Source organism: Anneissia japonica, unplaced genomic scaffold (genome assembly GCF_011630105.1).
Source record: "Anneissia japonica isolate Jap-2015-1 unplaced genomic scaffold, ASM1163010v1 scaffold288139_len110169_cov166, whole genome shotgun sequence".
In the NCBI taxonomy this organism is placed as follows: Eukaryota; Metazoa; Echinodermata; class Crinoidea; order Comatulida; family Comatulidae; genus Anneissia; species Anneissia japonica.
Window position 1 is genome coordinate 3,954 of NW_022738338.1, and position 14,826 is coordinate 18,779.

The following is a 14,826-nucleotide window of genomic DNA, read 5'->3' on the forward strand; positions in this document are numbered from 1 at the left end:
CTATTAGATACACCAGGGCTATATTGGTTTCTTCATTCAAGCTTCTTTTCTCGGTGCATGGCCTGAAGCAGATTATGTACTAGCAAAGCCAGAATCTTGTTCATAGGATCCATTGCGCCTCTCTGGAACCACTTCGGTATCGTTGTCCTTGCATGCTTGAATCCTAACTTATTTAATATATAGTCAGCTCCCAAAGCCTCGATTTCTTTTCCACCAAGTGACAGTAGCCTATTGGAGTAAGAAGAAATATTTATCAATGTACTGTATTCATTCGTGTCTAAATGCATGGCCCATCCCATTACTTTGAAGTGGTTTTTCAGAAATTGGCAAATGTTACATTAGCCAGAAATATTTACAAAACAAGTTCTCGTAATCTCGAAAGCTCTGATGAGATTCTAGTGGTCTTAACAACCACCCATACAAAGAAGATCTATCAATCAATCAATCAATCAGCCAGCCGAGTGATTCTAGTTGCCTTAACGGCCACCCATACAACAAAGATCTATCAATTATTCAGCAGGGTCTCCTAGAGCTCCTCATCGGAGCTAAAAAGTTGCACTTACCTAACTGTAGGTTCAAGTTGCCATGTTGTGCACTGAAACACTCGCCAGTCTTCTTCACCACGGGATGGAGTCATGTCTGCTAATTTCTTGTCTGGGGCTAAAGGCGTAGTATTTGAAAGATCTAGAATAGAAATACAATATACAATAAAAAGAAAAACAAAGACATTAGTTTAAAAGTAAAGAACTGAAGTTTAAAATATTCAGTTAGAAAACCTTATTGCTCCAATCGAGCACTAGACCAATTCACTACCACTCAGTTGCTTCTGATTAGACTAAAGGTAGTTTGTGCTGAAGCCCCTAGTTCAATGATGACATAGCAAAACAACGCAACTTGACATTTTTTTTGCATGTTTCGAAGTTTGCAAAAATTGTCGTACCCTATTATTATAATCGCAGTGTCTATAGACACTGTGATTATATGTGTAATTTTAATTACAACCGTTTGTTTATTACAAAGTCATAAGTGACAATTACAGATACGTTTGCCTTTGCCTGGAAAACATGTTAGGCTCGGTATTGTTGCAAGTAAGACATATTTTTGGAATTTATCACATTTTCGGCAACCACATGCATTACCTAGCTTGTTCATACGTCACTGTTAAGATTATTGATATAGAAATACCAATAACCATTTGATTTTGCCTTTTGCCAAACTCCATCAGCACAAGACAATTTTTGAATACCATTTCAAGGCAAAACAACGTACTGTATCTTCATCGTAGATATGATGTTTTGCCTTTTAGTTATGTTGTTTTGCCACCAAAAACCACTAGATTTTATGTCTTGTGCTTAAAGATATGTGGTGCTATCTCCGAAACGAATCATTATTGAGACCTGAAATTTTCACAGGTAATTAAGACGTGTTTACTCCCAAATGATATTATCTAAAAATTGACAAAAATGTCAGTAACGTTACGGTACGTTGTTTTTCCTCGGTACAGCCGAACTAAGCTCCATGAATAAAGGAATGTTGAGGAATACATTAAATTTAAATAAGGATTATTTATCATTTCATTAATCTGAAATTCAGTATGTTAATATGTTAACATTTAGAACAGGGGTGGGCATAAAAATCGGTCGGAGGGCTACAGTGAATTTTTTATTTTACACCGAGGGCCGCACCCAAACTTTAAGATGTTTCCAGTGTGCTTCTTAAACCTTCTTGCACTGCTTTTATTACACTTTATTCTCAGCAGAAAACTGCCTTTCAAGAGGTATCGCTGGATGGGAAAAAAAACCAAAAAATATTTATATTAATACCTTTATCTTTTTTGTCGATGTAGCTTGAGACAAGATCGTGTAAAAATATAACCAGTTCTATGTCCATTGCCATGTGTATGTGATCGTCAAATTGAGTTATAAAAGTTACATCCACGGTTGGCTTCACATCTGGATTGAAAAGAAAAAAGAAAAAAAAAACACCATTCAAAAACATTTAAGTCATTTGACAAACGAATATTACAAACGAACAAGTAAAAGGTCTGAAACACTGACAAATTTTTAAAATATTTTAAGTAGATTAAAAATGGCTTCAAACCTTTAAATGGTGAAGTTTGTGGCAATATTGGAGTAATAATACTGTTACAAAACCGACATGGATAATAATAATTATAATTTATTCATTAATATGGCGCAAGTTCCATTAGAATATGTTCAAATGTGCATTACAATAAAATAGAAAAGAATATTACAAATTAACAGTATAAAAAAGGAAGATCAAAATTCAGGGAAGCTAAAATTACCAATTCATATCAACCAAATATTGGGGTAATATTGCCGTAATATATTACGTCTTTCTGTATGAATGGATCATGTATGCTCAGAGAGCCATCGGCCAATCTTTTTAGTCATCATCATAAACTGAGGGTGTACTTTATTGTTTATTTTTTTGTAGGAGTAATATTACAGGAATGCGATTTGCTTAATTTTTTTGTGCTTGTTTCGGACACACTCCAGAGCGCACCCTGACGGGAAATACTGCGGCGATAGCTAGGTCTGAAAATGGAATGCTACAGAATCCTTATATCACGGTTGCAGTTATTCCTCACCTCTGTCTGAAAGTTATTATTTATTTCTTCTTTAACCTGGGTGGCCTGTTCAGTGTTGAACACTGCTCTCCCACAGGGCCCAGGATCAACAATACAACTCTTAACTACCAACTTTTAACAATTTAAAATAGCCTATAAAAATTAAAAAAAAAATTTAGATCTGCCAATCTTTCTTTTGTACTTTATTTGGTGATCGGCAGATAAAGAAGTAGCTGACAGTAGAAAGTCTAGAGATATGTTAGACTACTACCCCAACAAGGAACCCTTAATCTGTGACATAAGCCTAAGCATTTTATTTATTAAAAAAAAATCACAAAATAATAAAAGTATACAAATACCTTGACCATTCTCTTGCACTTTCATCGACTCTACATCAAAATGAATGGTTGGCTCACGCAGAGCAAACAATGCCCACGATTTAGCTCTAAAATTGATCCCACCGAAGCATGCTAGGAGAACACTATTCCCAGATAACTTGACCTGACCTCCAAGAACAGTTCCTAGCTCTGGCACGACTGTTTCACCAAACACCCAATTAGAACACTCCGAGAGGAAGTTAGAAACAGGCTGCCAGTGACGATGATGATTTCTGATCACTAAAAATGCAGATAAATAAAAAGTAAGTATTACTGTATATGTTCATTAATAGGTAATGCATGACAAAAACAGGATTTTCATAAAGGGCAGTGATGGTTAAGACACTTTTCTTAAAGGGAGCTGGCAGTAAGTGCTGCCTTTGAAGAAGTTGCTAAAAATTAAGATGATTTCCTTTAAGGTAGCTGAGATGCTTGCCTTAAAAAAATTTAGATGCTAATTGCCTGTTTAAAGGAATTCAGTTAAGATGTGAATTGCCTGTTGAAAAGAACTTGGTGATTAGATGCTTGTGTGAGCGTGTTAGCTTTTAAAATGCTTACATTTGAGGGAGTTGGTGGCTAAGATGCTTGCCGTAAAGGGGGTTGGTGGTAAAGATGTTTTCCTGTATAAGTTGGCGGCAGTAAAGATACTTGCCTTTAGGAGAGTTAAGTATTAGGATGCTTGCCTTTGAAAAAATGGTAGTTAAGAATAAGATTCAAGAAACTTTATATTTATTTATTTATTTTTTTTTTTTTCGCAAAGTAAAATTGAATAATGTAATAATATATTTTAAGACATAAAAAAACATTAAAAAAAATATATAAAAATGGTTGCTTCAAAAAAAGTTTTAGGGCATTAGTAAAGGTACAAAGTAAATTTGTGTTAAGATATCGGCCTTCAAAGAGTAGGAAGTTAAGATGCTTGTCTCAAATGGGATTACCTGAAAAGAGACTTGCCTTAAGTAAAGTTGGAAGTGAAGAGGCCTGCTTCCAAAGGGTTTTGGCTAAGATGATGGCCTCAGAGAACTTTGGCAGAGAAGATGCTCATCTCCAAGGGAGTTGGCTATTGAGATGCTTGCCTTCAAGAAGTATGGCAGAAAAAATGCTTGCCTAAAAGGACCTCCAAGGGAGTTAGCTGTTAAACTTGCCATCAAGAAAGTTGGCAGAGAAGATGCCCACCTCCAAGTGAGTGGGTGTTGAGATGCTTGCCTTCAAGATGATTGGCAGAAAAGATGCTTGCCTTCAAGGAAGTTAACAGTGAAGATGCTGTCCTCCAAGAGATTTGGTTACTAAGTTGCCTTAAAGGGAGTTGGTAATGAAGATGATTTCCTTAGAGGGTGTTGTCAGTGAAGATTCATGCCTTCAAAAGTGTTGGCAGATAAGATGCTTGCACTTGAGGGCTATTGCTAATAACAAATCTGTCATTTTAAGTGAGTTTGTGGTTAAGATGTTAGCCTTAAATGGGAGATGGCAGTGAAGATGCTTGCCTTCAAAAAAAGTTGATTTTATTAGGTGCTTGCCTTTGAGGACGTGGAGTTAGTTAAATTGCCTAAAATGGGATTAGCATTAAAAATTACACAAATCAATCGTGATGTTGGTAGTCTATGAGTGAGATACTTACACGAGCGACACAAAGGGCACTCTGAGTGCCGGTCGAGCTTAACACTCGGTTTAGGGCCCCCACACGCCGAGCACAAAGACTTGCGAGCGGACATGTCGATCGAGACTACAATAAACAAAGGATATCTTGCAAGTTGAAAATAAATCCAAAAAATAAGATAGCTTGAAAAGACTGCAAGTAATTTCAAAGGCTGGGTGTATCCAACTTCGAACAACGTCGAAAAGGGAATGAGGACGTTTGTTAGGGAGACGGTTCGCACGTGGCGCCTTGGGTCGGACTGTTCCATTATTTTCGAAGGGGTGTTCCGTTTTGGGAACAATGGCAATTAGTCGGTTATCCAGGTAAGTATTCACGAAATAGACTATTGCATTTAAGGAAGTGTGCAATCAGCATACTTGCCTTCATTGGAGTCATCAATTAAGATGGTTGACAAAGATGGGTTTGATCCTAACAAAAAATACAGAATTTTTCTCACTAACTATAAACAACTCATTGTTTAAGGACCTAGTAAAAGAAGATTGAGGTTCTCAATTGACCGGTTTTACTGAACATACAGATACAGTAGTTTGCAATACTTGCCTTGAGGAGTGAGAGGTGGTTTTTGGGTTGTTATTATAGGTTTTGTCAGGATCTGACTCCCAAAACTTGCAAGTGCCATCTTGCTGCTGTGAAACTGTTGACTTATAAATTCGGTCAGTTTGTTGATTATCTTGATGAGGTCAGGGGTCGTTGAACGTGTGATCATCATCTGGACTGTGTCCCATTTCAAATCAATGTGAACAAATATTGACGCAGGCCTTAAGAAAAGAGAGCCAAAGTAAATAAATATATCTTTTCAATTATTCTACTTGTAATTAATTTTAATTATAAAATATTGGTCAATACAGTTAAAGACGATTAATAAAAGTATATAGTTCATACAATATATTTCAAAGATCTCAACAGAAACAAATCTGAAGAGATATTATCAGATGTTAATATTTAGTATATTTTCCTGTATGTTAATTGGGTATAAACAAATAACAGGCTGTGTGTAGGTTTCACCAGTTTTTAATTGGTTTGGAATATTAGTTAATTGAATTGAAAACTTCATTGTCGATTATAAAATACAGTATCATAAAAAATAATATATTATAAAAACTAAAAATTAAACCAGAAATTGCTGCGAAAGGTCAAGTGACAAGTGATGCACTTACAAAACAGGACATTATTTTGCAGGAAGCAGGTTTTCCATAATTTTAGCTCGTATTGATACCCTGAAAGACTGTAATTTACCTTGTAGTAATACTACTTTGAGCTGGTTCTGTAAGGTTCAACCGCCACTCGTCCTTCAACTCAAGGCCTACTTCAGTTAGCTGACAAAGCAGTGTACTGCCGCCCATGTAATCCACGCTCACACTCAAGTCATCCAGTTTTGCAGACACTGTGTGACTGGGTTCTTTCCCAGGTTGCTCCATGATATGGCCTATGTCAAAAAGATAACATCCCATTACAGATTCACCAATCCCATTACAGATTCACCAATCACCACAGTTAAGATTCATCAATGTATATCATCAGTTGGGATTCATCAACCACCATCATCAGTTGAAGTTGAGGATTCTGGAATTCAAAATAGAATGGGCCTGGGAAGGGAACTTTAGGGATGGAGGGTCCATACTACATCAGGCACACCATGGTTTAGGCTGAGGCAGAAAATGTTATATCTATGGCAGCTCAAGATGACCAAAAATGAAACTTTCACACATTAATTTGAATGCATTTTTTCCCCATTTATTATTTTTTTTTTCTTCAAATATTTAAGGAGAGAGTGGGGGCTTGCTTGACTGGACAACCCCACCCCAATCTTTTTGAATTTGGCTCTGCTTGATTCATCAATCACCATCTTTGGTTAGAGTCTCCAATCACCATTATCAGTTATTATGCATAAATTATAAAACAGGGATGTATTACCTTTACATAAGTTGTTAGGAGTATGTGTTTACACATGTATTACTAACGCCAGTGTGTGAATGTATGACAACATGAGGATGCCGTTATTATACCTGTGCTATGGAATTTAGTCATTTCCAACCTTCCACCTATGACCCCTCCATGTGAATCTATGCTAGACTGCTCAAGATCTAACACCAGTCGTACATCTTTACATCCAGTGTTGTCTAGTGATATCCAAACCTGCTTCTGAAGTCCTTGCACTAGCCACCTACAAACAGTGAACATTTAAATCATGTATTTCTATACCAGACTAATGCCTTATTAGTTGCAAAGAAGAGTGACAGTGTTAAATTAGTTTATTAGTTTGAGAGGGTAATAACAGGGATGAGGGAGCGTATGAAAACAGTAACGAACGTTAAAAACAACACAAAAGGAGGCAGAGACCCCAACATTCCGATCATAAGAGCAGAGGACGCACCTCGTCATTGGACTAAACCCGCGATGACGTAATGACAGTAATGACACATCAGTTAATTGATGAAGTTCGCCGAGACTGACGAAACATCTTGAGTGACCGTATTTAAGTTTGGTTAAACAAAAATGAAATAAATATAACTAATAAATGTCTGTTTCCTAACAAAGTTGTCTGGTTTTAAATAAATTCAGCTGGTTCTAAAGTTATATTAAAAAAAAAATATTATAACAATATCACCGACCCTATACAGAGTCAAGAGACAAGTAAAGTTGTCTGGCTTTCAAAACTTACACAGACGTGCCCATCACGTTACTCATATTCATATTCACTTGTAGCTTGGATAGGTTGATGCCAATCACCACTCGGGTATCCCATACCAACTGTTTACTCTCCTTCTCCTTGCTGGTGAGGGGTGTAGACGTCGGCCTCTGCTGGTCTCTGTGTGCAACCAACTCAGCTGGAGTTCCATCTACGCAGAAAATCTTAGATCATTAATAAGGATTAAAGTAGAAACAATAATTTCACAGGTTTAGTTGATTGCCGTATTTAGTACATTCTTACAATAAATTATAGCTTAATGTATATTGAGCATAGCGACAATCATAGAGTAGAGAGAACAGAATGTTTACGTTATAAGATCATCTTGATAATAAATAATAAATAAATTTTATGTAATAAAAAATTTAATACTGTCAGCTAACATAATCAGGTTCGAGTGGTTAACGTCAGTTTAAAACTGCAGTTGTCTCTCTGTAATATGCATAACCTGTAGTAAGTAAATCTATGCTAAACAATAGAAGTTATTTCAGTATTATTTAACATTAAAATATATTTAAATCACTTTCCGTCAAAGTGACACAATTCAAGCCAATTAGAACAATTGAATTTAAGCAATGGAAGAATGTGGGATCACCCTAAAATATCCTAATCAATATTCAAACATGAATGACTTGATGTTGTTTTCTAGATATTTTATTTAAAATAAAAACATATTTTTAAATATAAAGGATATAAGTCTTTTGACTAGATTCACTATGTTAAAAATTATATTAGCTTCATTCAGACTGAATTGGCATTTTGGAATATTATATTTTCAATTCATTCCTACAGTTAAATAACAAAAAAACAAAGAGAATTCCCATCGTAAACATAAAAGGCATTGATAATTATATTCGGTTTAAAACTGATTAATATCTATATATATAAAAAAATGTTTTATGTGTTATCTTTTACTAATGCTGTTTTAAATGTAAAGATTTTTTTTTTTTTAATGTTAGCGACCTTTTTCACTTTTACATCCATAATAAAACAGAAAACTGCTAACGCTTTGTTTTTTAAGTAAATAAAAAATTTGTCTGTTATATTAGACATAGTGTTTGCTTTCATCAAGTCTGCAAGTTGCTAAAGCGAAGTTTTACTTTTATAGCAAAGTGTTATTATTTTAGTACTGCTAATTGCTATGTAACTTATTAAACTGCATTATCTACTTTAATGAACTGAAAATAATTTTTATCAGATAAAAGCATAAAAAATAGTAAAAAATAACAGTGACATTAAAGTGAATGGAATGGTAAAACATGCTTAGCATATGGCTTAAGTGGTTTACCTGATTGCCTGTGCAAAAAGGCTTGTCTCAACGGAGAACCTCGGCCTAGCTGAGAGTACAGGTTGAAAACGCCTGGGGAAGAGGGGTTGAATGGACCTGCTGTCCTCCATGACGGAGGCCTTAGTGGGAATGTACCCTGTCGGTTTCCACCAACTAAATTTTCTAGACTACCCCCAAGCTTAGGTGATGATGAATCTGATGAGCCTGCAGAGCGATATAAAAGAGTGATATAAAAAATAAAAATAACTAAATATTAGATAAATAACTAAAAGAAAATATAAGTTATATAAATCATTAGTAATGCTGGTAGCATATGAGTGAGATTCCTGAAATCAACAATTGTCACTTTTTCCTTACCAGGTTACCACAAAAATAATCTTAAAATTTTCAAGCTCTCTGTATTAAAATTCCCTAAACCGTGTTTACTCCTATACTTAAGAAACAAATAATGTAGTGGCATTAATCGTATAAGCAGGCTATGCATTGTGATCTGTACTGGGCCAAATCAGAGTTTCAGCATTACATGATGTATAGGAATGGTCATTTCTTGTATTTTTTTGGCAAGTTCTGGTAAGGGAACATTGATATATAAGTATTTACAAATTGCACTAAACAAAATAAACAAAATGAAAAACAAAAACAATTAAATTGAAAGAACTGATATGATGTTAGTGAATGATAACATTTAAAAGTAAATTTCCTAAGGAACAAAAATTATTCGCAGTAATAATGCTAGCAAGAATGTAGTCAGTCATAACTTTGCATAGAAAAATAAATATTTTCTTTTCCTAATATTAATTTCAAATTAACATAAAAAGCAAGTAACACAAAACAAAACCATCTATACTTTCTATTGCATTATATTTTTGTACAAGTAAGTAAACAGGAACGAAAGTTCTCTTGGTAAATTGATTTTCAAACAAGATAGCGAGAGCTCTCTTTACTGTACTGCAATTTCAACAAGAAAAGCAAGATGAGCACTTAAAAAGGTAGTTTTCATTAATGTTTTTAATAATTGCCCAATGTTTTACAAAAGGGAAAAATTGTCCAGCTAAAAACTTTTCTTTTTTCGTCATATTGTTAGTCTGCTCAACATACATTTTGAAATTGTGGGCTACCAAATGATACAAAAAGAAACAGAATTTTATATTTTGTCTGAAAATATGTATATTCACTTTACCACATTCAGATGGTTGTTTTGTTGGTAGCTGGGTTGTGCTTTCCTTTCCGAAGAACAGCTGGTGTGCAATCGATTTTCGATACCAAGCTTTTGGGAATGCCAACACTTCAGTCAATCTCCGGATGTCATAGTTCAAGGACGCTGACCCAACATCGCACAAAACTGAAAGAAAAAAAAAATTATTGTTAAATATACAAAATCACAGAGGGAGGGTCTTCATGTATACAATGAATAAAAATAAATCTTATCTAGCATCTCAACCATTTACTATCTAAATCCAATTATACACTATCAGATCTTTGTCAGATTCAAAAAATGTTGGATCAGACCTATCTGATCGTGGAGTACTTGTTTACTTCACTGCTGAACCGTGATTGCTTCTTTCTGACATATTTTATCAAAAAAATTTCTTTTCTTGTCTGACAATGTTTAACTTTATCAGAGGTGGAGCTGAATATCTTAGTGGTTAAGATACGTAATACCATGGTCCTGGGTTCAATTCCTGTCAATGACTGACGATTTTTCTGACAACCGAAAACAACTCCACTCAGAAAGACTTTACAAAACATCATACAGTGCAGCCGTTCTGTGGCAAAACAACGTAACTTGATATTTTTACTTTTCGAGTACAACAGAGTTAAAGTTTGCATGTTTGCAACTTGGAAATGAATTGTCGTAATCTTCTGAAATTTTGCATGACCTTATATCTACAGACATTATAATTATATGTAAAATGTTAATTACAAATGTTGGTTTATTGCAAAGTTAATAAAAATATTTACAGATACGTTGTTTTACCTCGGAAACATGTCAGGCACGCTATTGTCACAAGTGCGACATTTTCTAAAATTTATCACATCTGGGGCAATCATAAGCATTACCTATGATTAGTGATATGAAAACCCTATCAACAAGTTGATTTTGCTGTGCCCAATTCCATTAGCTCAAAAGAACGCATCTTCATCGTAGATACGTTGTTTTGCTGCGTAATCTGGCAGTTACATTGTTTTACCACAGAAAATCACTAGATTTTAAGTTTTGTGCTTGAAGATAAGGGGCGGATCCAGAGATACCCAAAAGGGGGGCCGAAAGGGGGGCCAAAAGTTGGGCCGATCGAGACAACACTGTCCTAGGGGGTCCGGGGGCACGCCCAAGCAAAATATTTGTGTTCTGACAGCCGAAAATAACATATTTTGAGGCGTTCTGGGCTATCATTTTTTTCTTTTTCTTTCTTTTTTCTTTTTTTTTTCTCCTTTTCTTTTACCTCCCCCTAAATCCGCCCCTGAAGATAGGTGCTATCTCCAAAACCACTCATTGTTGAGACCAGAGATTTTCACAGGCAATTCAGTGGTGTATAATATACTCTTAAATGAAATTCAACAAAAAATGAGATACATTCTTTTGCCTCAGGACGGCCCAGTATGTGTGCATGTTTGTTTTGTTTAAGGGTTTGCTCTCAGACAGTGATTAAGTTTGTTATTAGCAATCATTGGCCTGTGTGCCTAAATAATGAATAACATAAATCAATAAATCGATCAATCAAAATCTGATAAAATCTGATAATGCATGCCCAGCTTATTATAAATGATGCAATAAGTGACTCAATGTTTCTGTACGGTTCTCATTCAAAAAAGGCTCTTATTGATATCCTGGGTGTAAGCTTTCCAAGTTTTAATAGTTGTTATTGACCTGACAAAGAATTATCCACCTGGAATAAAAAATGATGGATAGTTTTAAACTAATTTTGAAATAATAATGTACTGTGGTTAGGAAAGAAAGAGAAGTAAATAAAAAAATATAACTATATTAAACTAAATTATATTAATCCATTAATCAATTTATCAACCAATCAGTTAATAATTATTAAGTAATCAATCATTAACATACTTGAGAATTTAATTGAACTTGGTGAACCACTTGATGATGAAGTACGGCTTAGATGAGAGGGGGCAGGGGAAGTACTTCGCTGAGGTTCCGTAACAAGCCCTGGCGAAGAATGATCTGTCACATCGGGTGTTGGTGATACGTAAGCCCGGCGTTTTCGAGAGAGATTCACGCGCACAAACTCAACTTTGACAGACAGAGAATCTCGTCTGTTAGCTGCCTCGAAATGTCTCTCTGGTATTCCAGCTATTAATAAATGCAAAAATACAGATTACTTCTTACGATTTATATATTTTGGTGCATGTCATAGAAAAGTAATCAGTCTTGAGTGTATCAGAGGTCTTTCACTAACACAGCATATTACAGGCAAATATTTCACAAAGTTAAAATCATTATCTTATAGACTATGTTCAATAACACCATGAGCATATAATTACAACCTTAGATATAATCGAAAGTCTTGTTTAACAATTACAGTACAGCGAACAAATTCATCTGGTGCATGATATAGAAAGGTAATCAGTCTCGAGGTTTATAAGAGGTTTTTCACAAATACAGCATTACATGCAAATATTTCAAAAAAGTTAAATTCTGCATGAAGGCTTCTTTAAAACAGTGTTTATTTGATGGCAATTGGTTGAGTATTACCAAAGTTACGAATAGTTATTTCATTGGATGTCAGCCATGTAGGTTATGAGGAGAAAACAGCTTCCAAATATTCCAAAATCAATAGTTTATTATTAAGATTTTTATTTTAAAAATAACTTTAATATACTTTTCAGTTAGATTTAGTGATTGATATTTTACTGAAATGTTCTTCAACATATCTTCTTTCATAAAATGCAAAAACATGAAAATGTTCAAAATTCTGATTCTCAAAATGTTTTGGGTGCTTGTGAGAACTTAGAAATTGCGACACACATGCAGGGTTTTGCCACAGGCAGCATCTATTACCATTCATCTATTATATATAATAGATGAATGAATAGATGAATAAATTCGGGAATGATTTATTTTAATTATTTAAATTAATAAATGAATAATAACCGAAAAAAGTTAAAAATCTAGTTGAGGCTGCAATTCAATGCCAATTTTTTTTTTTTTATTAATACAGTAGAATCTTTCTTAGAAAGAAAAAAGAAAATAAACATAAGTTATATATTTAAATAAGTAAGTATTTTTACAAAGAAAATGAAGCAAACTTAGAAACAATTTTTTTACCCAATGCTGAGTCGACTCTTTGATTGCCACCGTATGGATGAAAGACGAACAAGGAGAAGTCCGACAGGCAGGCAGACACATTCAAACCACCCTTAATCAGTTCTGATTGTTGGCTTGTGCGAGGGCTGGAGCTCAAAACATCTGGGCCTAGGAACACAAGAAAACGTAACAAGATTTTGGCTTTCAATGTTAGGTCACATCTCTGCTGAATAATGACAAACAGCCAAGTATATATTCAAAGAGTTAACATCATATATTGGATTTCAAGTGTATGTCTGATCTCTGCTGAATAATGACGAACAAACAAGTATAGTTAATATCAATACATAGCATGTTTCTGCTCAATAAAATAAAACCCAAGTTACCAGAAAATACCTGGCTTAAATTAGTTTATTTAATTCTCACCTGTGAATTTCCCATCACCATCTTTATTAACTGATGCCACTTGACGAGACGAGGAGAAAGCCAACTCAACTGAGGGTAATTGAAGCAGGCACTGGACACGAGATATCGGCAAACAACTGAATCGAATTGTGGAAGGCTTAATGCAAAGATACACAACAACCTCAACAGGGAAGGTACTGTATCCAGAAGTAGATGAGGATACCAAAGATGTATTTGATGGGTCCAACTCTATACCACTGCTAAAGCTTTCATCTAAAAACAACAGACACAACACAATTATACTATTGTTTCAAATATTCGGTTTAATACTGTAACAAAGCAAATCAACATAAAAATACAATCTCTCTATTAAGAATGTGAAATTATGTTTGGTTATAAATTAATACAAGTAAATAAGATTATGAACTCAAAATACAGTAAATGTATGAACAAACATCTTTCTCTCATAAGTGCCATTCTCAAATAAACATCCCTTCAAACCTGGTATTTTTGAATAAGCAATGCTGTGAATGTTACAGCTATATTCCCATTTTTTAAATAAAGTAAGTATGACAGCGTTTTAAGGTGAGTGAATATCTATCTCCTTAACATTTTATATTATTGAGACAACCGTTTGCACACCAAACCCAACATTGTACAATTTCGAGTAAATTACTGTCAAAATTGCCTATTTAAACACACTTTTTAAACATGTTTTAAAGCTAATGTTGACGGTTTCATAAAAACACACTAAAGTACACTTATACATCAATCTTTAAATTTACTTCTGGCACAGTAGTGAGAGATAGAAGAAATAGATTTTAAAACTATCACAATCAGGCCTTTCATAATTATAGTTATTTTCATCATCATCAATCATCATATTAAACAGCACCACAACGGCTCTTATCACCACCTAATGCATTATAATACATGGGTCTTGCCATCTTCCTTTCACTTGTTTATTCAAATTAAATAATTGATTCCTTGCATTGACCATATATTGTAAAGAAAATTCTGTTTTAATTGTATTCTTCAAAAAGGAAGTAAATAAATAATGTTGAATTGATTAATTAATTTGAATAAAGATACAAACCTATCGAGGTAGCAGGTTTTGGTGATTGTTGATAAACTTCTTCTAAAGTCTTTTCAATAAAATCCAACAAAATTGGACTGATAACAATCTCCTGAAATGTAACACAAATATAGATATTAAGGTCAAGCAGCATTTAGTTAAAAAAATAAAAAGAAATGCATGATTCTTATAGATTTTGACTAATAAATTACATGGAAAAAAAATTAGAATTCTTATTACATTATATAGATATATCTATATTAAGTCCTTTATTCAAACACTGTATTTACCTTTCTTTGATGATTTATATATGATTTAACAGTGTTAAAGGCTTCTTTGATATATATATATATATATATATATATATATATATATATGGCTAATTTTTAATAGGCTTAGTAGAATACTCGAGTAAATTCCTAGGCCAAATGAAGAATACAATAGGCACAACAGATATGTACGGATGGATTTATTTGGTATA

General features: G+C 34.1%; 1 protein-coding gene across 1 annotated transcript in view; it reads right to left on the reverse strand.

The window, feature by feature from the left end:
- Nucleotides 1–14,826, reverse strand: part of LOC117117534 (transmembrane protein KIAA1109-like) — a gene marked incomplete in the record, with an annotated part of 61,507 nt that overhangs the window by 3,426 nt on the left and 43,255 nt on the right. The window contains 14 exon segments of the mRNA XM_033261851.1: nucleotides 1–228; nucleotides 564–684; nucleotides 1,824–1,952; nucleotides 2,950–3,207; nucleotides 5,165–5,382; nucleotides 5,861–6,050; nucleotides 6,631–6,788; nucleotides 7,287–7,464; nucleotides 8,602–8,805; nucleotides 9,782–9,943; nucleotides 11,669–11,911; nucleotides 12,887–13,033; nucleotides 13,292–13,543; nucleotides 14,367–14,457. Coding sequence (XP_033117742.1) covers nucleotides 33–228; nucleotides 564–684; nucleotides 1,824–1,952; nucleotides 2,950–3,207; nucleotides 5,165–5,382; nucleotides 5,861–6,050; nucleotides 6,631–6,788; nucleotides 7,287–7,464; nucleotides 8,602–8,805; nucleotides 9,782–9,943; nucleotides 11,669–11,911; nucleotides 12,887–13,033; nucleotides 13,292–13,543; nucleotides 14,367–14,457 — 2,547 coding nt within the window.